The 25604-nt window shown below is 37.6% G+C and overlaps 1 protein-coding gene across 4 annotated transcripts in view; it reads left to right on the forward strand.

The window, feature by feature from the left end:
• Positions 1-25604, forward strand: part of ST6GAL2 (ST6 beta-galactoside alpha-2,6-sialyltransferase 2) — a 251537-nt gene that overhangs the window by 214966 nt on the left and 10967 nt on the right. For all 4 annotated transcript variants that reach the window (XR_008401416.1, XM_053707623.1, XM_053707625.1 and 1 more), the window contains 2 exons: positions 576-677; positions 1004-1178. Coding sequence is in view for 3 of the 4 variants with exons in the window: in XM_053707623.1 (XP_053563598.1) it covers positions 576-677; positions 1004-1178 (277 nt within the window). In the remaining variant the exon portion in view is untranslated. The remainder of the gene's footprint in view (positions 1-575; positions 678-1003; positions 1179-25604) is intronic.

A 25604-nucleotide genomic window follows, 5' to 3' on the forward strand; every position in this document is an offset into this window, starting at 1 on the left:
TTTTACATGTTTTATTTTTTGTAAAATTGGTTTTTTTTCAAACAGAGATTGCCCTCTGGGCAGGCTTATCGCCTAGAAGAAATAATAAATAAAAAATAAAAAGGTAGATACATATTTTAACTTTAATATCTTACTAATTGTAGATACTTTATTTGGTAAGTTAATAAGATGTAAACAAATTGCTTTATTCAAATGGTTTATTATATTATTTTTATGAAATGTAAATACATATTTAAATATGAATGTGTATGTGGCAAGAACCAATTAGGGTTGAATTACAACATACTCATACATTTAATGGAAGTCTTGGTTATGGTGCAGAAAATATTTTTATAAAACACGTGTACAGATTTTGTTTTATTGTGAGGCCATATTGTCATTACTGGATTGGGGGAAATAGCAGAGAGCTATTGGCCATCACTTGAAGACTTTCGGGAATAGTTTTCCAAGCATATTTATTTTAGTTTTGCTTTGTTTTTGTTTTGATTTTTTTGTACTCAGTACCATGAGATTCATTTGCATTCTTTAACATCCAATTTTTATTTAAACAATCTGTGTATTGTTTCTAATTGCAGATTCTTACCAACCCAAACCATCATTTTGCTGACAGTTCACTGTACAAGGATGTCACTTTAGTTGCTTGGGATCCTTCCCCTTATTATGCAGACCTTCATACGGTAAGGGTAAATACTTTTGTTAGTATACAAACCCCAGTATATATATATATATATATATATATATATATATATATATATATATATATATACTGTATATAGATAGACACTTTTGGAAGGGGATATGACTCCTGAAACATCACGGCTTTAAAAATAATAATAATAATAATAATAATAATAATAATCTTATGGGAAACCCATTTAGTGTGTGTGTTTAAATATATGTGTATGCTACCCCCCTCTCTCTAGATATAGCTGTATGGATAAAGATATATATTTAGTTACCATACCAACCATTTCATTGTTTTGTTTTATTGCTCTTTTTATAGTGGTATCACAAACCAGACTACAATCTTTTCCCACCTTATGAACAACATCGTAAAAAAAATCCAGATCAGCCCTTTTACATCCTTCACCCAAAGTTTACATGGGAGCTGTGGAAAATAATACAAGAGAACAGTAATGAAAAGATCCAACCAAATCCTCCTTCCTCAGGTTTTATTGGTAAGTGTGTTTGGCAATATTGATCAGTTGGAACACTTCCTTCAGTGGCACAACCTTTATTTGTAATCTGAAGTGCAATGTTTAATGGTCTCTTATTGATTTGAAAGTAATTATACCACATAAAATTAAAGCTCCAACCACAAAATCAAGTGCTGAAATATTTTGTAAGCTGTAATAGTTCAGCTCAGTATAGACATCTATTAAAATTTAACTAGGCTGCTGTGCCCAAGGGTATATTAAGAATGCAATGAGTTTTATAGAATACGGGTGATAGATTAGGATTCAGACAGTCTGATTTAAAAGTTTGAAATTCATCCAACTTCATCTTTAATCAATATATTTCATATTTATGGACGGAAGAAGTTTACCTACTGAGCTTCAACTTTTTGTTGTAATGAAAAAAAAGTGTAATGAAAATAATAGCACAATATGATACACGTGGCATTATGGTCTCACACTCTGTAATTCATCTTACAATGACAAAGTAATCACTTTAATATTGAGGTGCACTATGAAGATGGGAATGTTTAAGATAATTTGATCAATAAGCGCTAAACCATAGCACAGAATTTATTGAGATAAATGATATGTACACTTATGTAAACCAGTGCATTTAAAATCACAAATTATATATTTTTTTCCTAAGTCCAAACATGACATGACATTGCTTTAACACAAGTCACTAAGAGGACATAAAAGTGAAAAAATAACATGCTTTAGTGCTAGATTACAAGTGGGGCTCTAAGTGTTGCGTGCAAGCAAAAAGAGGTTTATCGCGCCTCTTTGCGTGTCAGAGGTAGCATGCGTGTTACAAGTTAAAAGTAAATGCATTCGCTTGAGCGCAATTTCATTCAGCAAAGTCAGGATAGCGAGACTTAAGAGTTGAGACTAAAAAGTTGCACAAAATACATCAAAATTACATTTCGAAGTACAGTTACACTCATAATAACTGTCTACTAAAAATTATTTAAAAAAACAAAATTACATAAAAAATGGCTCAAAGATATGAGGTCTCACATGTTAGAAAAAAAAGGCATACATAGAGATGCATACGTATTCATATATATAAACAAATATATACGTACATTGGAGCCCTTTGCAGCTAAGTAGCTGAAAACATGTAAACCATATTTATGCAATGTTTATATTTAAATAAAGTGTATTACTGTGTATTTGCTGTAAATATTTCACATTCCAATGTTCTTCACATAGGGGAATATGTTCTATGTATTTTAAAATAGAGATTCCTATATATATATATATATATATATATATATATATATATATATATATATATATATATATATATGTATATATATATATAAATATATATATACCTGTGTGTGTATATATATATATATATATATATATATATATATACACCAATATATAATAATATTTTTTTTACCATTTTATATTTATATATAATATATATATATACACACAATTACTGGATATTACCCACGGCTGGCAGCCGTATATCCTGGGATACAGATGCAGGGACATGGCACACTCCAACAATTCAATCACCTGGTGCTCTGCAGAAAATATGTATACACAATCACTGGATATTACCCACGGCTTTCAGTCGTATATCCTAGGATATCCAAAAGAGCAGGCAAACACAGGATTTCCTCTTTCGCCTTTATTCAGCAAGGAAAGGCTATATACCAAACGTTTCGGCTCTCACAGGAGCCTTTCTCAATGGAAGCCAAACAGACATACAGTGAACACGCAAGACCCTCCCCTATATACCAACATAACCTAATATGTACCAATCAGAAAGCAACACCTACTCATATCAACCGCATAGGTAACACCTGTGCTCCACGCTGTCAGTATTGGCGATTGCGGATGACATTATCAGACCGCATCTGCCTGACGCTACCAGTTGTCATAGAGACAGGCGTAGCAAGCATACGCACAGCTGTTACACAAAGAGCGGAGAAGAAATGTAAATGTAGTGCCACTGTCCGAGTGATAAAACACCATAGATAAAAGAAATCACCCAAATTAAGTGACTAAACATATATAAATATATTCTATCGAGAACCTAAAGAAAATATCATAAGCACAACATAGCGCAACGATTAATAATGGATAAAACTGCAGAATCTGGGTTACCCTCTATACTCACACGGTATCAAGATAACTCCAGAGGGGATTTCTTTTATCTATGGTGTTTTATCACTCTGACAGCGGCACTACGTTTACATGTCTTCTCTGCTCTTTGTGTAACAGCTGTGCATATGCTTTCTACGCCTGTCTCTATGACAACTGGTAGAGTCTATGTATGCTCACACAGATGCAGTCTGATGATATCATCCGCAATTGCCCATACTGACAGCGTGGAGCACAGGTGTTACCTATGCGGTTGATATGCATAGATGCTGCTTTCTGATTGGTACATATTAGGTTATGTTGGTATATAGAGGAGGGTCTTGGGTGTTCTCTGTATGTCTGTTTGGCTTCCATTGAGAAAGGCTCCTGCAAGAGCTGAAACGTTTGGTATATAGCCTTCCCTTGCTGAATAAAGGCGATTGAGGAAATCCTGTGTTTGCCTGCTCTTTTGGATATCCCAGGATATACGACTGAAAGCCGTGGGTAATATCCAGTGATTGTGTATACATATTTCCTGCAGAGCACCAGGTGATTGAATTGTTGGAGTGTGCCGTGTCCCTGCATCTGTTTATATATATATATATATATATATATATATATATATATATATATATATATATACTGTATATATATATATGTATGTATTTAAGAATAGAACATATTATTCTATGTGAAGAACATTGGAATGTGAAATATTCATATTTCATGTCAGGTTAACGCACTTGGTTAAACATGATCTGGTTTGCACACGAGTAATGGTGTTAGTTTTTCCCCACTTTTCATACTATAGAAGTTTATGTGGCCAATTTATCAAATGTCGGCCGGGCATGATTCGTTGTAGTGAATCATGTCCACCCAACATTGCTAAATGCCAACAGAACACGCTGTCTGCATTTACCATTGCACAAGCATTTCTGGTGAAATGCTTGGGCAATGCACCACCCTGCACATACGCGGCCAATCGGCCTCTAGCAGGGGGTGTCAATCATCCTGATCGTGTCTGAACGGGATGATTGTTGTCCATCACCTCAGAGGTGGCGGACGAGTTAAGGAGCAGCGGTCTTCTTAACTCCTGTTTCCGGCAAGCCGGAAGGCTCACGCGGAATAAGCAGTATCCGCTGCTTGATAAATTGGCCCCTATGGGAGAATACGTGAACACGGTCACGATATTCAAAGTTCTGCTCTTTCGCGTGTAGGTTTTGCGATTGTGTGAAAACTTTTGACTCTCAACTTGTTATATGCGTGCTACCCAACTAGGGAATTTAACGCACAAGCAGCAGCTCTAAAAAGTGTTCAGTAATTTAGGCCTTAAAGGGACACTCAATCAAAATGAAACTGTCATGATTCAGATAGAGCATGCAATTTTAAACAACTTTCCAATTTACTTCCATTAACTAAATGTGCACAGTCTTTTTTTTGAGTCACCAGCTCCTACTGAGCATGTGCAAGAATAAGTGTGTATGCATTTGTGAATGGCTAATGGCTGTCACATGGTAAGTGTATGCATTTGTTATTGGCTGATGGCTGTCACATGGTACAGAGGAAGAGGAAAAAGACATAACTTTTAAAATTGTCAGAAAAAAAATCTACTACTCATTTGAAGCTCAGACTAAGTGCTATTGCATTGTTTTGTTATCTTGCAACTTTGTGTTAGAGCATTTTATTATTTCATTGTTGTTTGTATATATCTGTGTTTTACCCCTGCAAATTAGGTAAACACATAGTTAAAATAAGCTCTGGAGCAGCAGTGGACTACTGGGATCTAGCTGAACATATCTTGTTAGCCAATGATGTATGCAGCCAGCAATTACCAGTTAGCTCCCACTAGTGCATTGATGCTCCTGAGCCTATCCAGTTATGCTTTTCATCAAAGGATACCAAGAGAGTGAAGTATAGTTGATAATATAAGTAAATTGAGCAGTCTCTTAAAGGGACACTCAAGTCAAATGAAATGTTTATGATTCAGATAGAGCATGCAGTTTTAAGACACTTTCCAATTTACTTCCATTATCACATATTCTTTTTATATTCATACTTTTTGTGGAATAAGACCCTATGTGCACAAGCTCACAGGGTATACGTATACTAGTCTGTGATTGGCTGATGTCTGCACATGAAACAGGGGGCCGGAAAATGGGAGAGAAAAAAAAAATCTACTGCTTATTTGAAATTCAGAGTAAGTGTCATTGCCTCGTCTTTTTACTATACACTTGCGAATTATACCGGGTAAATGTATTATTGTGCGGACGGACAGGATACCATGTAGTGTATCATGTCTGCCCCACATCGATAAAGTGATCTGCTGGTGCAATACCGCCCCCTGCAGATTTGCGGCCAATCGGCCACTAGCAGGGGGTGTCAATCAACCCGATCGTTCAATCGTATTCGATCTGGCTAATTGCTGTCCACCACCTCAGAGGTGGAGGATGAGTTACGGAGCAGCGGTCTTAGGACCGCTGCTTCTTAACTTCTGCTTCAGGCGGAACTGAAGCGGAGTGGGTCGGAAGCAGCATCTGATGCTTCTTAAATCGACCCCTACAAGTCTACTGCATTGAGTGGTCCTTTAAAATGCTATGCTCTGTCTAAACCATGAAAGTTTCATTTTGATTTCCACGTCTCTTTAAGCTGTTTAGTTTAAATAAATGTTATCTATATACCGTATAATCTTTTTCATTGTAAATACGGCTATTTGTTTTTTCTTTGTTGCATCTAAAAGAGAACCTTTTATATGTATTTATATATATATATTTAAATAGCTTTGCACAAAACAGCTTTAACTGCGCCAGGCAAAAGAAGTGTGTTTAAGTAGTGCTCTTTCATGTGCATGATAGGCATTTGCTAAGCTTAAAGGGACAGTCTACTTGAAAAAATGTTATAATTTAAAAACATAGATAATCCCTTCATTACTCATTCTCCAGTTTTGCATAACCAACACTGTTATATTAAAGGGGCACTAAACCTACATTTTTTATTTCATGATTCAGACAGAGCATGCCATTTTAAGCAACTTTCTAATTTACTCCTATTATCAATTTTTCTTCATTCTCTTGCTATCTTTATTTGAAAAGAAAGAATGTAAACTTACGAGCACGAGCACCCACCAATCAGCAAGCTCTATCCAGGTTGCTGAACAAAAAATGGGCCGACTACTTAGCTTAGATCCTGCTTGTTCAGATAAAGATAGCAAGAGAATGAAGAAAAATTGATAATAGGAGTAAATTAGAAAGTTGCTTAAAATTACATGCTCTATCTCAGGGTTCACCAAACTTTTGGACCTCAGGGACCACTAAACTCACAATTTTTGAATCCTGTGGACCACTAACATGATTTTTTTTACACACACACATACTGTACATAGCTAGTATAACCATAGCCAAGTTTACATTATGTATATATATTTACACTTTTTGAAAAATTATTTTTTGGAATTAACTAACTGAATGACAGAAGTGAGAGAATACTTCCAAATGACAGATGAAGGGTGATTGACAACTTTTGAGCTGGAAATAGAGAGGCAGAAAGTGGTGTGAAAAAAGAATTGTGTTTAAAAGGACCACAAGACTTCCAAGTTACCTCCCCAGTTAGGAATTATTCAAAACTACTTATGGATCATGGACAGACATTGGAGTCATAAATTAAGTTTATATCAGAAAGCTCTCAATAAGGATGTGAGCTGACCACGACTGATGTTACTGGCAATTACTATAATACTGGTGGGACATGGCTAATCTGCTAGACGGCAATTACTGGAATTCAGGTGGAATGGCTTTGTGTGCAGAAAAATTATTAGAATGAAAAATAATTAACATTTTTATTTTTTAAAAAAAGAAGATGGAGGGGAGGAAGACAAAATACGTCCATCTGAATTAGGAAAACTACTACAAAGATACAGGTAAAGGGTAGAAAATAAATTAAATATAAGATAGAATTTTTTTTTAAGATTTTCTTATATACTTTAATTCTACTATTTCAAGCCAAGAATATACCAACCTCTACTGGCTTTAGAATGGAAGCATCTTTCTCTGAGCAGCTCGTGTGCGGGAGGAGTTAAAAATACAATCTAGCTACGCCAGTTGTGCAGTACTACACAATGTGTGTAGGGAGATTGTAATTTAACTCCTCCGTCGGTTTTCACTGATGTCCATCCAGGCACTGTAGGGAGTTACGGCACGACTGGGGTGACACCATCAGAGAAGATTAATTCATGCTTGATGGTGCCACGAACCACCAACATCTTCTCGTGGACCACCAGTGGTCCATGGACCACTGGTTGGTGACCGCTGCTCTGTCTGATTCATGAAAGAATTTTTTTTAGTTTTAGTATCCCTTTAACCCCTTAACGACCAAGGACACTTCAAGGTATTGCAGTGATGCCTCAATATTGAGGCATCACTGCAATACCCTTTTTTACCCACCGATGCAGAGAGAGCCATTTTGTGGCCCTCTCTGCATCGGCCAGCGATGGTGCCAATTGTTGGTGGGTGGGAGCCATAGCAGGGAGGCAGGTGGGCGGCCCATCGCTGGTCGGTTCCGGATCCTGTGTCCCTCAAGTGCACACAATTGCGTGGGAGCCCACAAGGGGGCAGGGGCTTGCCTGCACTAGCACGCTCGCACCTTACATTGAAATTCAGTAACATCAGATGTATGGGAAGGAGGGAGGGGGGGAATAAATGTTGGGAAAGGGATCTGGGAGGGGGTAGGGAATTGAGGGGGGCAGCTCCACTAAAGAAAAATTATATTTTAGATAAAAAATATTATTTTTTCCCCCAGCAAACTGCGTACTGGCAGACAGCTGCCAGTACCCAAGATGGTGGCATATAGGTAGAGGGGGGAGGGTTAGAGAGCTGTTTGAGAGGGTCAGGGAGGTTAGAGGCTATGGGGGATCCAACACTGCAGAATAAACAAAAAAAATGCCTTTTATTTTAGTACTGGCAGACTTTATGCCAGTACTTAAGATGGCAGTGACAATTGTGAGGTGGGGGACGGAAGAGAGCTGAGAGGGGTCAGGGAGGGATCAGGGGGTGAGATGTGTCAGATGGGAGGCTGATCTCTACACTAAAGCTAAAATTAACCCTACAAGCTACCTAATTAACCCCTTCACTGCTGGGCATAATACAAGTGTGGTGCGCAGCAGCATTTAGTGGCCTTCTAATTACCAAAAAGCAATGCCAAAGCCATATATGTCTGCTATTTCTGAACAAAGGGGATCGCAGAGAAGAATTTATAACCATTTGTGCCATAATTGCACAAGCTGTTTGTTAATAATTTCAGTGAGAAACTTAAAGTTAGTGAACAAGTTAACATTTTTTTTTTAATTTTAATTGCATTTGGCGGTGAAATGGTGGCATGAAATATACCAAAATGGGCCTAGATCAATACTTTGGGTTGTCTACTTCAGTACACTAAAGCTAAAATTAACCCTGCAAGCTCCCTAATTAACCCCTTCACTGCTGGACATAATACAAGTGTGGTGCGCAGCAGCATTTAGCAGCCTTCAATTTACCAAAAAGTAATGCCAAAGCCATGGCCATGTTTGTGAAAAAGTTAACTTTTTTTTACTTGATCGCATTTGGTGGTGAAATGGTGGCATGAAATATACCAAAATGGGCCTAGATCAATACTTTGGGTTGTCTACTAAAAAAAATATACATGTGAAGGGTTAATCAGGGATTCCTGACAGATATCAGTGTTACAATGTAACTATTGCTAATTTTGAAAAAAAATCGCTTGGAAATAGCAAAGTGCTACTTGTACTTATTGCCCTGTATCTTGCAAAAAAAGCAAAGAACATGTAAACATTGGGTATTTCTAAACTCAGGAAAACATTTGGAAACTATTTAGCATCAGAGTTTTTTGGTGGTTGTAGATGCGTAAGAGATTTTGGGAGTCAAAGTTAGAAAAAATGTTTTTTTTTTCCATTTCATCATATTTTATATTTTTTTTATAGTAAATTATATGATATGATGGAATCTTTACAAAGTCCATTTAATGGCGAGAAAAACGGTATATAATATGTGAGGGTACAGTAAATGAGTAAGAGGAAAATTACAGCTAAACACAAGAACATTTTAAAATAGTCTGGTCACTAAGGGGTTAATACATATTTTACCTTTGTGATTACCTTGTTCTAAGCCTCTGCAGACTGCCCCATCTACATTTTTTTTGTCAGATTTGCATTTTAGCCAATCAGTGCTGACTCATAAGTAACTCCACAGGAGTGAGCACAATGTCATCTATACGGCACACAGTGTGGAAAACTTTCAAAATACACTGAGATAAGAGGTGTCCTTCAACGGTTTAGAAATCATTTTGAGCCTTACTAGGTTTAGTTGTCAAAAAACATACCAAGAGAACAAAGCTAAGTTGATTAAAAAAGTAAATTAGAAAGTTGGTTACAATTGCATGTGCTATCTGAATCATGAAAGTTTAATTTTGACTTTACTGTCCCTTTAATGCTCATTCACCAATATCAAAATATGTGTCCTTGACTGAAACAAAAAAGAAAACATCTTCACATTGCATTATATTTTATTTTGACTCTTTTATATTTACAGAACTTTTAAAATGCTTTATAAAACCAACATTTTTACGAAAAAAATATTATTTATCAATGCATTCAAACCACAGGACCAAAATACTTCTTAAATACTGCAAATTAACAAGTCTTACAGTACAGTGTAAAGGTTAATGTAAAAATCATCACAAACAAATACACTGAACGTTTGCCTTCATTACATTTATTTTTGCAAAAAAACATTTTTTTTTCAGCAGAGTGTATTTAACTGTATAGGCACACAGAGTTAAACAAAGATTCACTAAGATAAGAGCTGTTTTCAGTCGGCGTAATAATTATGAGTAATTGTCCCATCTTAGTGAATGCACACTGTGTTTAGTCAAATATGAAAACATTGTAACATTCCAAATGCTCAAAATTAAGTTCATATCAATATTGCAGTTTGAATAATCAAAACATAAATCATGCATTGAATGTGTACATAGATATCTAAAGCTTTATCTCAGTAACCTTAAACTTCTGCATATGGTTCTTAATATTTATAAGATATAGACATGTTTTATTACACCTCATATTATATGAACAAAGGCAGGAGCTGGTAATCACGACAAAACATCCTGTTGTATAACCTTTGTTTCTGAGCAAGTAAATACCTCCCAACATCTGCCGTGTGTTTTCCGGGATGTGAGAGGTTAAAAACTTGTGGGCAGTGAACCACTGGTAATTTGTGAATTGTGTCACACATGGGAGGGGTTACAGTGGATGTGTCTGGGAGTTCCATGAGCATGTCTGGCTTGTGCAGCACTCTGTCAATCCCTTAAACTTGGGGCTACTCGGGTGGGACAGTGGGCCATAAATCCCAACCGTTGACAATGCCACAGGATGTGGGATGGTTGGGAGATTTCAAATACAAAGGAAGTAACATCTTGCATTGCGTCCTGCTGCTTTGTAGCATTCATAATAAAATTATGTTGTAGAGAGAAAGTTTATTACAACAGTGTTTCAAGGCTTAGGGGCCGAATTATCAAGCTCCGAATGGAGCTTGATGCCCCTGTTTCTGCGCAAGCCTCGAGGCTCGCTGTAAATAGCAGTTATGAAGCAGCGGTCTTAAGACCGCTGCTCCATAACTTGTACGTCTGCTCTGAGGCTGCGGACATCAATTCGCCCGATCCTATATGATCAGGCTGATTCACACCCCCTGCTAGCAGCTGTGAATCTGCAGGGGGCAGCATTGCACAAGCAGTTCACAAGAAGAACTCCTTGTGCAAAGATAAATGACGACAGCGTATGCTGTCAGCATTCATCGATGTCTGTCGGACATGATCCGCTTATCGGATCATGTTGGACAGACCAATGATAAATCGACCCCTAAATCTCTTTGTTAAAGAGAGATGGAAGTCAAAATGAAAATTTCATGGCTTAGCATTAAAAAAATAAAGAACTTTTTTAAATTATATTTATGCCTTTCTTTTGATATCTTTTGTTGAAACATAACTCCTTTTCAAGACAGCATACTGAGGTAGGCTTAGGAGTTTGCACCTATCTTGAGTACTATATGGCAGTAATGTTTTTAACAATGTTATCTGTGTTGTGTCCAAGATATGTGCACACTTTTGAGTTTTCTCTTATAGAATTCAGCTAAGATTTAACAGATACCAAGGGAAAGAGTTTAATTTGACAACAGAAATACATTGGAGAGTATTTTTCAACATTGTACTTACTATCAGAATTATGATAGTGAAATCTGACTTCCATGTGCTTTTAACTTTCATAGGGCCCGATTACAAGGAGAGCGGAATATTGCGCTTACGCGAGCGCAATATTTGCTAAATCCAAGCACTCACAAGAGCGCGCTTCCATAGGCTCCATACTGCCAGCAACAGCAAACCACCTAGCGCAGCGAGGGGGGCAAATTGCACAGCGTTGGGCACCAATAAATAAATAAATATATATGTATATGCTTATATACATATATTTATGTGTTTATATGTGTATATACACTTATAAACACATAAATATATATATATAAACATAGTCCCCCATTGACCTTTATGTAAAGTCCCCTAACTTTAACCCCTTAAAACTGCTTTGTGCAGTTTTAAAAAATAAATAAAAATAAAGATGCTCATATATTTCACTTATTTTAATGTACTATCCTCTTTATTTTGAGGGCAATTGGGGCAACTTTTTATTTTTAACCAGAGGTCTAATCTCTGGTTAATTGTGCTTAGCGCAAAATGAAACCACAAGCTCGCGGTAACATTAAGGTTATTTAACATGCGCCCGTAAATGGACAAATTTACCCCTTTATGGGCACTTATTAAGATAGAGCTCCACTCGTAATCTGGCCTATAATATTTGAACAGATGTACACACCCTTTTATGCCTAAGTCAGGGGCGTATTTAGGTTTTGTGCTGCCCTAGGCACTCAAATTCTGCTGCCCCCCCCCCCCCCCACACACACACCAGGTTTTTTTAGACGTAATATTTTTGGGGCAGGGTTTAAAAAAATAATGTATTTTTAAGTAGATGTTCACCAGGGCTTGCATTCACTCTGGTCACACACACACACACATATATATATATATTTATATATATATATATATATATATATATATATATATATATATATTTATTTATATTAAGACATTATTTTGCAAGTCAGATGATTACAGTGTTTATATCAGAAAAAAAATATCCTTCACTGTATGATAGTTTGTCAGTAGGTAGTTGTTCAACCTTAAACATCTTCTTTGGTGATTGACAGTTATTTAAGCAACATATCTGCTTGGATAAATATGTAATGAATATACAAACTGGCCTGTAAAAGTACTTAAAAAATACAAGAGTAGTTATGATAGGTTTAGGAATTGTATCCTAGGGGATAAGGTCACATGATACAATCATAATAAAGTATATACTTGTATTGTTTCTGAATGTATTAAATGCATACAACATATTTTCAGTTGTGTTTTAAGTCACATAGTTGTATAGATTCAGCAATAAATACTTATTCTTTGCATGTATGAAAAATAGACAAACAGTAAATGTACAAGTATTTAGTGATGTATTGAAGGGAGAAAGGCATATGCTGTTTCACAGTGGTCATGGTGTAGTGCACACTGCACTGTGTAGTCTGTGTGAGTCTCAATCACGTGGTGGAGCCAGGAAGAATACCTCATTCCCTCTCAGTCCAGGCCAGGCTGCGCAAGTGAGCTCCGCCTCCACTATCACCACGTCATGTGCACCCACATACAATCCCATAGGATAGCAATAGCCAGGCCAGCCATTTAAGTCATTTGTAATTGGTTGATTTAGCCACCCGGCCCTGAGTTCAGTAAAGAGACCCTAGGGACTCAAAATTCTGCTGCCCCTTAAAAATCTGCTGCCCTAGGCACCGGCCTCGTTGGCCTATGCCTTAATACACCCCTGGCCTAAGTGCAATCAATAACATAATGCACTTGTTCACATTAGGGTCTGCCAAAGACACGAACCATCCATAACTATGATTATAAATCGTCAGCAGCACAAGCAAAACACTATGGAGTATTTTACTGTGAAAATGAATACAAGGAAATGTTTGAATCAATGCACATAATAAAAAAGCAAACAAGGATATTACAATGCTAAAGATATGTTACATAAATCAGATACACAAAAAATATTAAAAACAAATTATTATATAGCGCTAGAATTAGAATGGAGTTATTCTGTAAAAACTAGAAATATAATCTATTAAAGACAAATTTTAAAGTGAAGATTTTCTTAACAGGCAAAAATATCCTAAAAGGGACAGTCTATAATAGAATTGTTATTGTTTTAAAAGATAGATAATCCCTTTATTACCCATTCCCCTGTTTGCTTAACCAACACAGTTATATTAATATGCTTTTTACCTCTGTGATTACCTTGTATCTAAGCATCCTCTGGCAGCCCCCTGATCACATAACTTTGTATTTCTTATCTATTGACTTGCATTTAGTACTGTGTTGTGCTAACTCTTAAATAACTCTCCGGGCATGAACACAATGTTATCTATATGGCCCACATGAATTAGCTGTCTCCTGTTGTGAAAAGCTAATAAAAAAGCATGTGATAAGAGGCTGTCTTTAGTGGCTTAGAAACAGGCAGACATTTAGAGGTTTAAATGTTATAAAGTATATTAATCTAACAATGTTGGTTGTGCAAAGCTGGGAAATGGGAAGTAAAGGCGTTATCTATCTTTTTAAACAATAACATTTTTAGTGTACACTGTCCCTTTAATGCATAATGTGTCAAGACTCCTAATTCACCAGATTTATGTTTTTTTTTTTTAATCCAGTATTTCTGCCACTCAAGACCTTGAAGTTATAGGTCTGTAAGGAACAGGGCTCTATAATCCTTATATCCCAGTCTGCTTTCCCTGTCTTTTCTTTATTTATTGCATCCACTGTACAGCGATGCGGAATCTGTAAGCAGATAACAAATAAAGATTTAAAAAATAATAACGTTATTACTTTTCCCAGTCATTCGTGCTGATGCTATAAAAATTTCCTAATGATCTCTAATAGCTGGTATCTATTAGGTAACCCCTAATTTAATCGTATTAGCTGTTTCTTCCAAATACAAAGATTTACATGGCATAGCTTCTTAAGGTACATTAGCTGTGGTAGCCCTTTATAAAAACAACATTTTGTTTAGATTTGGCAGATGTTATATATTATTATTGTGTGTATTGTCACAAATATGTGTGATCATAACACTCAGTCAGGGTAAGATTACATATGCGCCGATGCCCGCAAAAGCCGGCGACAGTTTTTTACACGGTTTTGGTATCACATATAGGGCACCGCATATAAATTTGGCGAGTATATTTCACCCGTCGCCCGCAATTTTTACTCTCTTAAGCTAACATAGAACCATGTTGCAAAGCAATAGCACATATTCAGTGCATTTTCACCTCGCCACACATAAGCAGACACAGCAAGCCTTACGCTGAAAATGTGAGCACGGTAACTCCCATAACTGCCTTAAAATATTAACTAATACCTAACACATGCGCAATATCTATCTACCTGTCAAGCGCCAACCCCCACCGCAATAACTAATAAAGTATATTAACCCCTAATCCGCCATTAACCCACATCACAAGAAACCTAATACATGTATTAACCCCTAATCAACCATTAACTCACATCGCAATAAAACCTAATAAAACTATTAACCCCTAATCTGCCATTAACCCTCATCACAATAAACCTAATAAATGTATTAACCCCTAATCTGCCATTAACCCACATCGCAATAAACCTAATAAATGTATTAACCCCTAATCCGCCATTAACCCACATCACAATAAACCTAATAAATATATTAACCCCTAATCCGCCACTAACCCACATCAAAATAAACCTAGTAAATGTATTAACCCCTAATCTGCCATTAACCCACATCTCAATAAACCTAATAAATGTATTAACCCCTAATCCACCATTAACTCACATCGCAATAAACCTAATAAAACTATTAACCCCTAATCCGTCAAACCTACACAACGCAATAATCCTAATAAATCTTTTAACCCCTAATCCAGGGCCATCTTTAACACAGGGCAAAAGGGGCAGCTGCCCAGGGCCCAGTCCATTTTTTTTGTTTATGCCAGGCTGCTGATGTCATGTGACATGGGGGGGGGACATGTGCTGCTGTGGCTGATGTATAATGTCATGCTGATACTTCACACATTAAGGTAAGGTTTATTTTTATAGTTATTTTTTCTCTCTGTCTCAGTTTTTACAGCTTCCCATAGTAGTTCTGCTGTTCCAGTCAGTAAACATATATTTGTCTACACCTCCATGCTTCCTCCTCAGTCTTTACCTTGCTTTGCTCCTGTTGGCTGCCCTAAATCTCTTAAACCAGCTAACCTCAAACCAGAATTACATTCAAAAGCATATTAAATTAATCCAGAGTGGAGGAATTTATACTTATTAGTACTGCTTAGATCCAGTTTTACATATTGCAATTTATTTCATTTATTTTTTTATTTTTTAAATGATTAGCCCAGCAGTGGATGATCCTCTGCAGGGCTAATAATTAAAAAAAAAAAGAAAAATATAAATTAAATTGATTTAGTGGATTTTTGGGATGTTGGGGGTGGAGATCGAAATTGCATGTGGGGGGGTCATAAGAAAATGTTTGCCCAGGGTCTAGTCAATATTAAAGATGGCCCTGCCCTAATCCGCCAAACCCCCACAATGCAAATAACTAATTAAATTACTAAACCCCCTAACGTAACACTCCCTAAATTAATCCCAATTACCTAAATTAAAAAATACTAAATTACAATTAAAATAAAAAAGCTAACATTACTTAAAAATAAAAATAAAATAAAATTAAATTAATCTAAGATTACAAAAAATAAAAAAGTCTAACATTGCATAAAATAATAAATCAAATTATCAAAATAAAAAAATTAAACCTAATCCTTATAAAAATAAAAAAGCCCACCGACATAAAAATACCCCCTATTCTAATTCTAAACTACCAATAGCCCTTAAAATTACATTTTGTAGGGTATTGTCCTAAGTTAAACAGCTCTTTTACCTTAAAAAATACTAAGTCCCCTCTCTTACAGTAAACCCACCACCCAACAAAACCCCCAAAATAAAAAGACCTAACAAAAAAAAATCATAAACTACCTATTGCCCCTAAAGGGTCATTTGTAAGGGCATTGCCTTTAAAAGGGCATTCAGCTCTTTTAAGAGTGCCCAATAAATCCCTAATCTAAAAAAACAAAAAAACCCAAAAAATAAAAAAAAAGTCTAACCCCCAAATAGGTACTCATCGTTCCTGAAGTCTGGCGGAGAAGGTCCTGTTCCAGGTGGTGAAGGTTTCTTCCAAGCTGCCGACATCTTCTTCCAAGCGGGGACCACTTCCTTCTTCATCCAGGAACAAGCCGGTGCAGAGCAGAGATAAGCGCAGAGCTACTGAGAGCTACTGAAATCCTATTGGCTGATTTGAACAGCCAATAGGATTTCAGTAGCTCTCATTATATTGACTGATTTGAATTTGTAGAATCAAATCAGCCAATAAGAATGCAAGGGACGCCATATTTAAACACGTACCTTGAATTCACTATTCAGTGTACGGCGGCGATCGTACAAAGAGGATCCTCCACGCTCTATGGCTCCGCGGTCGCCGGTCCTGCTCCGCGCTCAACTCCACTCTGCGCCTGCTTGGTCCAGGATGAAGAAGGAAGTGGTCCCCGCTTGGAAGAAGATGTCGGCCGCTTGGAAGAAGACTTCACTGCCTGGAACAGGACCTTCTCCGTCGGACTTCAGGAATGGTGAGTTCCTATTTGGGGGTTAGAGTTAGGATTTTTTTTTTTTTTTTTAAGATTCAGGTTTTAATGGGCAATTGTTTTAAGGGCAGTACAATTGCTGAATGTCCTTTTAGTATTAGTTTTATTTATTTTGGGGGGGTTCGGTGGGTGGTGGGTTTTACTGTTTGGAGGGGACTTAGAATTTCTTTTAAATGCAAAAGACCTGTTTAACTTAGGACAATGCCCTACAAAAAGCCCTTTTAAGGGCTATTAGTAGATTAGCATTAGATTAGGGGGTGTTTTTATTTTGGGGGGCTTTTTTATTTTCACAGGGATTAGGTTTAATTATATTTTTTGGATAATTTTGTTTATTATTTTCTGTAACGTTAGACTTTTTTATTTTTGGTAATTTTAGATTAATTTATTTTAATTTAATCTTAGGTTTATTTTTCTAAGTACTGTTAGGATTTTTTATTTTAATTATAATTTAGTATTTTATTATTTTATGTAATTTGGGGTTAATTTACTGGGTGTTAGGTTAGGGGGTTTAGTAATTAAATTAGTTATTTTTGTTGTGGGGGTTTGGCGAATTAGGGGTTAATAGGTTAATTAGGGTACTTGCATTGTGGAGGTTTGGTGGATTAGGGGCTAACAGTTTTATTAGAATTATTGCATTGTGTGGGTTTGGCGGCTTAGGGGTTAATAGTTTTATTAGGATTATTGTGTTGTGTGGGTTTGGCGGATTAGGGGTTAATAGATTTATAAGGTTTGTTGCGATGTTGGTTAATGGCGAATTAGGGATTAATAGTTTTAATAGGTACTTTGCAATGTGGGTTAATGGCTGATTAGGGGTTAATACATTTATTAGGTAGTTTGCAATGTTGGGGTTGGCGGATTTAGGGGTTAGTACTTTTACTAGGTAGATCGTGATGTGGGTGAATGGCGGATTAGGGGTTAATAGTTTAATTAGGCATATTTTGCGTTGTGGGGGGTTGTCGGTTTAGGGGTTAATACATTTATTATTAGTTGCGATGTGGGGGGATTGCGGATATAGGGGTTTTATGTGTCAGGTTTATTTTTGGGAGGTTTGTTAGACTTTTACGGAAGATTTGATTTTTTTTCTTCTTAGGCGCCAGCAGTTTCTATAGTGCCGTAAATCAATAGCGACTCTAGAAATTTGTATTTAGGCTCATTTCTGGACATCGCTAGTTTATCCGACTTATGGCAGTTTATGATCTGCCGGCGTCGTATATGTGATACCCCGATGTGCAAGGTGAAATTATAAGCGGCACAGGTTTCAGCAGTTATGCTGAAGCTTGCCCCGCATTATGTAATCTCCCCCTCAGTGTTTTCAAGTTTATGGCAGATATTAACATTAGTTAGTGGGCAAATGCCCTTCTGTCTCAAACTTCTTATTCCTATCTTTTATTTAATTGCTGAACCTAATCTGTTAGCATGCTATAGAGACAATAGTTTTGCTGTAGTTTTATATCATCATGCTCTACATAGGCATAGTGCCCCTAACTAAATAAATATAAGAATATTATACAAATATATTATATTTATATTACAAAATCTTCATTAAACTAAAAACATTCATTAGCTTTCACTCTAAGGGACATTCTTACAGCAAGATAGAAATTAACTTTCTAACCCATTTGGTTGTCATTGTAATGATTTGGGAGTTTCAGAAATATAAATAGAATGTACAAATCAATGGTATTATAACATTTATAGAAAATGGAATGCAATAATCATGAATGATGAATGTGGTATTAAAACAAATTATGGATACATGCAAGTGTATTAATTCATTAATCAAGGTCACCCTAATATTACACAGCTCGGTTCATCATGGTACTATTAGGATGTTACTGTTTTCTGTCAATATCTACATTTTGACCTGGAATGTCCATTTATCCTGATGAAATTATAATATAGAATTTGTAATAATATGCAGTATATATGTTACTATTATTATAAGTAGTAGTGGTACTATCATAAGTAGTATTGTTTGCCCACTTTATCAGTTTTTTTCTTAAACTTAAATAAAATATATTTGTGTTCTTCTCCCCAGTTTCCTTTTTGTCCATTCACCATTTGTCCTTTTTTTTCACATATAGCTTCTCACTGCTTCTTATTCTAGTCATCCATTGTGTCCCCCTCTTCAAATTCTATGCTTTATTTATCAAGGGTAACGTAAACTTTGATGTTTGTATTACAAAATTAGAGAGGACATTTATGTTTCATTCCTTGTTATTGGATACATGCACACTGGGCTCAAGAACAAGTGAAATGCTCTATCCTAACAGAGCAACTACAAGTCATGTCACAGGTTTTATTTTTCACTTTGGAAATCAGAGGAATAGACAATTTACAGCCCCAAAAAGTTAGTTCATAAAGCCTTGTGCTCGTGTATAAATAGAGTGTAAATTGTTTAAGTGATACATAAAGAAAAATAAAAGGCTTTCCCCTATAAGTGCATGCCTGTATCTTCTAATGGCCTTGCAGAAGAAGAGCCATTTTGATTCACCCCCATCATATATAGGAACAGGATGTATAAGACCTCTCAATCATTTTCTTAAATGTGATCTGGAATGGTCATCATAGATATTTAAAACAAAAAAAAAAATGAAATAATTAAAATAGTTATTGAAAACAATCAGCTAGATTACAAGTGTTGCAGTATGGCTATTACCGCTAAAAAATTGGCCATTGTGCTGGACTGTCCGGGAACACATATTATGAGTTGCGGCGGTATAGCTATGTTGCGTTTATTTTATATTTAAATAGTGTTGGCGATGTCAGGGGTGACGGTTTAGGGCTTAATAATTTTATTTAGTGTTGGCGATGTCGGGGCTGCGGATTAGGGGTTAATAACTTTATTTAGGTGTCGCAATGTTAGGGAACAGTGGATTAGAAGTTAATAATTTTATTTAGTGTCGGCGATATCGGGGGCGGCGGATTAAGGGTGTTAGACTAGGGGTTTATGTTAGGGTATTGGGTTTAACCGTAACTTTCTTTTCCCCATAGACATCAATGGGGTTGCGTTATGGTGATCTCCATTTCGTGATCACATTGATGTCTATGGGGGAAAGCGTGCACAAGCACGTAAACTCAGCCCTTGGCTTTTGTTCAGTACGGAGCTTAACGCACCATACCGCATAGCACAAGGAGGCTTTTCAGTAACTCGTAATGGCAGCGTTATGGAAAGTGCAATAACGCAAATTTTTGGCCATTATTTTCGCACCCTGTTTAGAGCGTAATCTAGGTGAATGTCATGATTCTCTCACTGCTGGTATTTCAATAAAGCACAATCAGGTAATGTACTGTTTTCTATGTAGATCACATGCACAGTAAAGCATGCACATACAATAGAAGATGAATAGGTAAAATATCTCTAAACATAATAATAGTTAGCTGATATTAAAGGGACACTAAAGTCAAAATTATTCCAAAAAAAATCATGATACAGATAGAGCATGCACATTTAAATAACTTTCCAATTTACTTATATTGTCAAATTTGCTTCATTCTAATGTGTATCTTTGTAGATTAGTGAATAAATATTTCTAATACATCAGTCTTTTCTCCAATATTCATTAATTCCGAAACTGTACAGAATGGATAGCATGCTCAGGATATTAGCTTAGTTTTTCCTGGTACAACACAAGTTATGCACATATGTATATCAATTGGATTTTCCTATGCCATAAAATATATTTGCTTTTGTTCTGTTTTAACAGGTTAATTTAATAGCCACATTCTGTCATGTACTAGATATAATATTCAGTAGCAAATACTAAACATTTTGTAAATGTGATGTGCTAGATGGTTTTATTTTCGCTCTGTAACATTCATCTATGTGTTTAGCCTGCTCAGAGTGGTTTTACACAAATCAATGCTGCTCTCCTATTTTAAACACTTAGGGCTCAATTTATCAAGCTATTCTCCTCCCTGTGACTGCAGGTTCGCACAAGAGAACCTGCAGTCAGGATTTATCAAGCAGCTGTCATCAGACCAATGCTTCCCTGCCCTGTTCTCCAACTCTTAGGTGAAGAAATGAGATTGAGATTGAGAGCTCCTGCCTGCGTGTGATTGGCTGTGCAGGGGCAGGGTTGCATGTAAATGCAAAGGAGAGCTCTCGTGCAGTGTTAAATTCTGGCAGCGGATTGCTGCCTGCCAGAGAAGAGCTCTGGCGGAGAGGGGCTCTTACAGGTGCCAGTCTGTCAAGCTCTAAGTCTTCATCCTGGAGTTTATGTATTCTTGCACTCTATGAAAGACGCCATGTGCATTCAGAGATCAGTAACATTATTGTCTTATGACAAGACACATCCTGCACTTCTTTAGCATTCACAATACAGAGAGGGAGTTTTAAAAATTTGCAGTGGTTGCATGTTTTATTATGTATAATATTCCCAAAGGCTTTTTTTATTTGTTATGCAGCTTTTAAAATTTATAAAAACACTGCAAAAATGGAACGTTTCTGCTCTCTATTGTGCAAGCTTAATCGAAATGCAAGGTGCATCTGTCAAAAAGCCAGCAATGTCAAAGGTCTGTTAATGCACACTGGTTCTCTCACAGGATGCAAGAATATGTTTACTTCAAGAGAGTGGAGCCCAGTGTGAATATTTGTAGCTTCACCAAGCAGCATCTGTTATGGGTAAGAGAACGACCCCTCATTGCTTTTTACCACAAATTGATCTTACCATAGCTACTGCCCTTCAAGCAGCTATAAGAAATCTGACATATTTTTGTTCGATTAGCAGTATTTTTAAGTGTGGCCACTTCTATTAAAAGCTTTTAGAGTTTTTACTATTATGGATAATCATATACAAATGGTTGAGAATAGCCCTTTAAAGGACATAAAACACCTTACAATTGCAAATCTTTTCTGTATTCTTGCAGTAAATTAACACACCAGTTAAGTGTAAAAACTTTCTGAATACATCAATACTTAATTTGCTGCAATTGTTTTTTCATTGGATCACCTATCTATTTGCCTTAATTGGAAGAGTTAATTCAGACTTGTTACTGTTTGTTTTGTTTATAGAACTGGTATTGTTTTGAAGTATGTTATCTTATCCCCTCTGCTGAGGACAGATATATAGCAGGGTTAGATTTGCAGTGTGGGCATTCAGTTCTCATAATAGAGAAATACACCATTTTTTAAGTGATAATTTACATGAATAGGGGCAAAACAACAAGATATAAATAAACATTTTATATTACAGTTAAACTTATAGTTAAAATTATTATTATTATTATCGGTTATTTGTAGAGCGCCAACAGATTCCGCAGCGTTATAAACAAAGGGGGAGTACAACAAAACAATTATAGGGTAGAGGGCCCTGCCAAGAGTTGCACTGTTGTAGTCAGCTCTTAAGAAGGTGATCTACAAACAGCTGGACTTTTAGGCTTACATGCTAAGGGGGTTCAGGGGATTGCAGTGGATGAGAGGAACTGGTATTAGGAAAGGTTAGCATAGGTTGTATGCGTCCCTGAACAGTAGAGTCTTTAGGGAGCACTTGAAGCTTTTAAAACTAGAAGAGAGTCTTGTGGAGCGAGGCAGAGAGTTCCACAAGATGGGAGCCAGTCTGGAGAAGTCTTGTAAACGGGAGTGTGATGAGGTGACAAGAGAGGAGGAGAGTAGGAGGTCATGAGTAGAGTGAAGGGGATGGGAGGGAGAGTATCTGGAGACAAGGTCTGAGATGTAGGGGGGAGCAGTGCAGTTGAGGGCTTTGTATGTAAGAGTGAGAGTTTTGTGTTTGATCCTAGAGGCAAGAGAAAGCCAGTGAAGGGATTGGCAGAGAGGCGCAGCAGATGAAGAGCGACGTGTAAGGAAGATGAGTCTGGCAGAGGCATTCATTATGGATTGTAAAGGAGCTAGGCGGCAGGTGGGGAGACCAGAGAGGACAGAGTTGCAGTAATCAAGGCGGGAAAGAATGAGAGAGTGGATTAAAATCTTGGTTGTGTCTTGTGTAAGGAAGTGTCTAATTTTAGAGATGTTTTTAAGGTGGAAGCGGCAGGCTGTAGCCAAGGACTGAATGTGAGGAGTGAAGGAAATATCTGAGTCAAATGTGACCCCGAGACATCGGGCATGCGGGGTAGGGGTAATGATGGAGTTGTTGACAGTTATAGAGATATTGGGGTGGAGATTTTGGAAGAAGGGGGGAAAATGAGGAGCTCAGTTTTGGAGAGATTTAGCTTGAGGTAGTGAGAGGACATCCAGGAAGAGATGTGAGAAAGACAGATAGTGACATGACTTAGCAAGGAAGGAGATAGGTCTGGTGCAGAGAAGTAGATTTGGTTGTCATCGGCATACAAATGATATTGGAAACTGTGGGACTTAATTAGGGAACCTAGTGATGACGTATAGATTGAGAAGAGAAGGGGACCGAGGACAGAGCCTTGGGGTACTCAGACAGAAAGTGGTGACGGGGCAGAGGAGGCCCCAGAGAAGGCTACACTGAAGGTACGGTTTGATAGGTAGGAAGAGAGCCACGAAAGGGCTGTGTCACAGATACCGAAGGATTGGAGGGTTTGGAGCAAAAGAGGGTGGTTGACAGTGTCAAAGGCTGCGGACAGATCAAGGAGGATAAGCAGAGAGAAGTGGCCTTTTGATTTAGCTGTAAGTAGGTGTGATAGGGACGAAATCCAGATTGCAGCGTGTCAAGAAGGGAGTTTAACGTAAGGAAATGGGATAGGCGTGCATATACTAGTTTTTCGAGAAGCTTTGAAGCAAGAGGGAGGAGGGAAATAGGGCGGTAGTTGGATGGGGAGGTAGGATCAAGGGAAGGTTTTTTGAGGATAGGTGTGACCAGTGCATGTTTCATCGATAAGGGAAATGTACCAGTGCTGAGGGAGAGGTTGAAAATGTGTGTTAGTATAGGGGTAAGGGTAGCAGAGAGAGAGGGGAGCAGCTGTGAGGGGATAGGGTCAAGGGGACAGGTAGTGAGGTGAGAGCACAATATAAGTGCCAAAACTTCTTCCTCAGTAACAGGGGAGAATGAACTAAGTTTCAGGTTATGAGGGTTGTGGTTGAGTGAGAGTATTGGAGGGGGGGAGAGAATGAAATTATGTTGAGATCTGATTTCATGTCTGATGGAGTCAATTTTGTTAATGAAGTGACTGGCAAAGTCTTGAGCTGACAGAGAAGTTGTATTAGGAAGTGGGGGAGGGCGGAGGAGAGTATTGAAAGTGGAGAACAGATGTTTTGGGTTTGAAGAAAGATTAGAGATAAGAGTAGAGAAGTAGTGTTGCTTGTGGAGATTAAGGGCAGAGTAGTAGGAGTTCAAGATGAATTTGTAATGAAGAAAATCAGCTGAACTCCGTGATTTTCTCCAATGCCATTCAGCAGTACGGGAACATCTACGTAGGTACAGTGTCAGAGGAGTATGTCAGGGCTGGGGATGAGTGTGTGATTTCCGAGCAGTGGTAAGAGCGGCGAGATTGTCAAGGACCGATGGGAGGGTGGAATTATAGTGGCAGATAGATTGTTCAGGGCAGGAAAAGGAGGAGAAGGATGAGAGGAGTGGTTTAAGGGAATTAGCAAGTTGTTGCTGATCTAAAGACCTAATGCTTCTGTGAAGTTTGGTGTGAGGAGTAGAAGGTGGGAGAGTTGTAGGAAGGGATGATATGTTGCAGGTAAATAGATGGTGGTCAGAAAGAGGAAAAAGGAAGTTTGAGAAGTTTGAGAGAGTTCATCGATAGCTAAAGTTCAGGTCAAGAGAGTGACCGTCTTTGTGAGTGGGAGAATCAGTCCATTGTGACAGACCGAAAGAGGAAGTGAGTTGCAGAAGTTGTTTAGCAGATGTAGCAGTGGGATTGTTAAGGGGGATGTTGAAGTCACCAAGAATGAGGGCAGGGGTGTCTGAGGAAAGGAAATAGGGTAGCCAGGCAGCCATGTGACCTAGAAATTGAGTTGAGGAGCCAGGGGGTCGGTATATGACTGCAACACGTACAGAGAGAGGGGAGAAATCATGTGGGTTTCGAATGAGGGAAAAGTGAGGGAAGAGATAGGATGTATTTGTTGAAGGGTGCAACGAGAGGAAAGTAAAATACCTACACCACCTCCTTGTCTATTACCAGACCTAGGAGTGTGGCTGAAGTGGAGACCCCCATGTGACAGAGCAGCAGTGGATGCTGTGTCTAGGGGAGAGAGCCAGGTTTCTGTTAGGGCCAGAAGGTTGAGGGAGCAGGAGATGAAGAGGTCATGTATAGAAGTGAGCTTGTTGCAAACAGAGCGAGAGTGCACAAGTGAAAGGGGTAGTGGCTTTAGATGCCAGAGGAATGTGAGTAAGGTGTGCAGATTTTTGTTTTCTGAGTCTATGGGATGGTACACAGGGATGTGCACGGTTTGTCAATGGTTGGGGACCAGGATTAGGGGAGATGTCACCAGCAGTAAGTAGAAGCAAGAGGGAGAGTGACATGAGATGAGATACAGATTTTCAGTAGTGAGACTGCTTTTGAGATGAGCTGCAGGGGAGAGAGA

This window comes from Bombina bombina, chromosome 3 (assembly GCF_027579735.1).
Source record: "Bombina bombina isolate aBomBom1 chromosome 3, aBomBom1.pri, whole genome shotgun sequence".
NCBI lineage: Eukaryota > Metazoa > Chordata > Amphibia > Anura > Bombinatoridae > Bombina > Bombina bombina.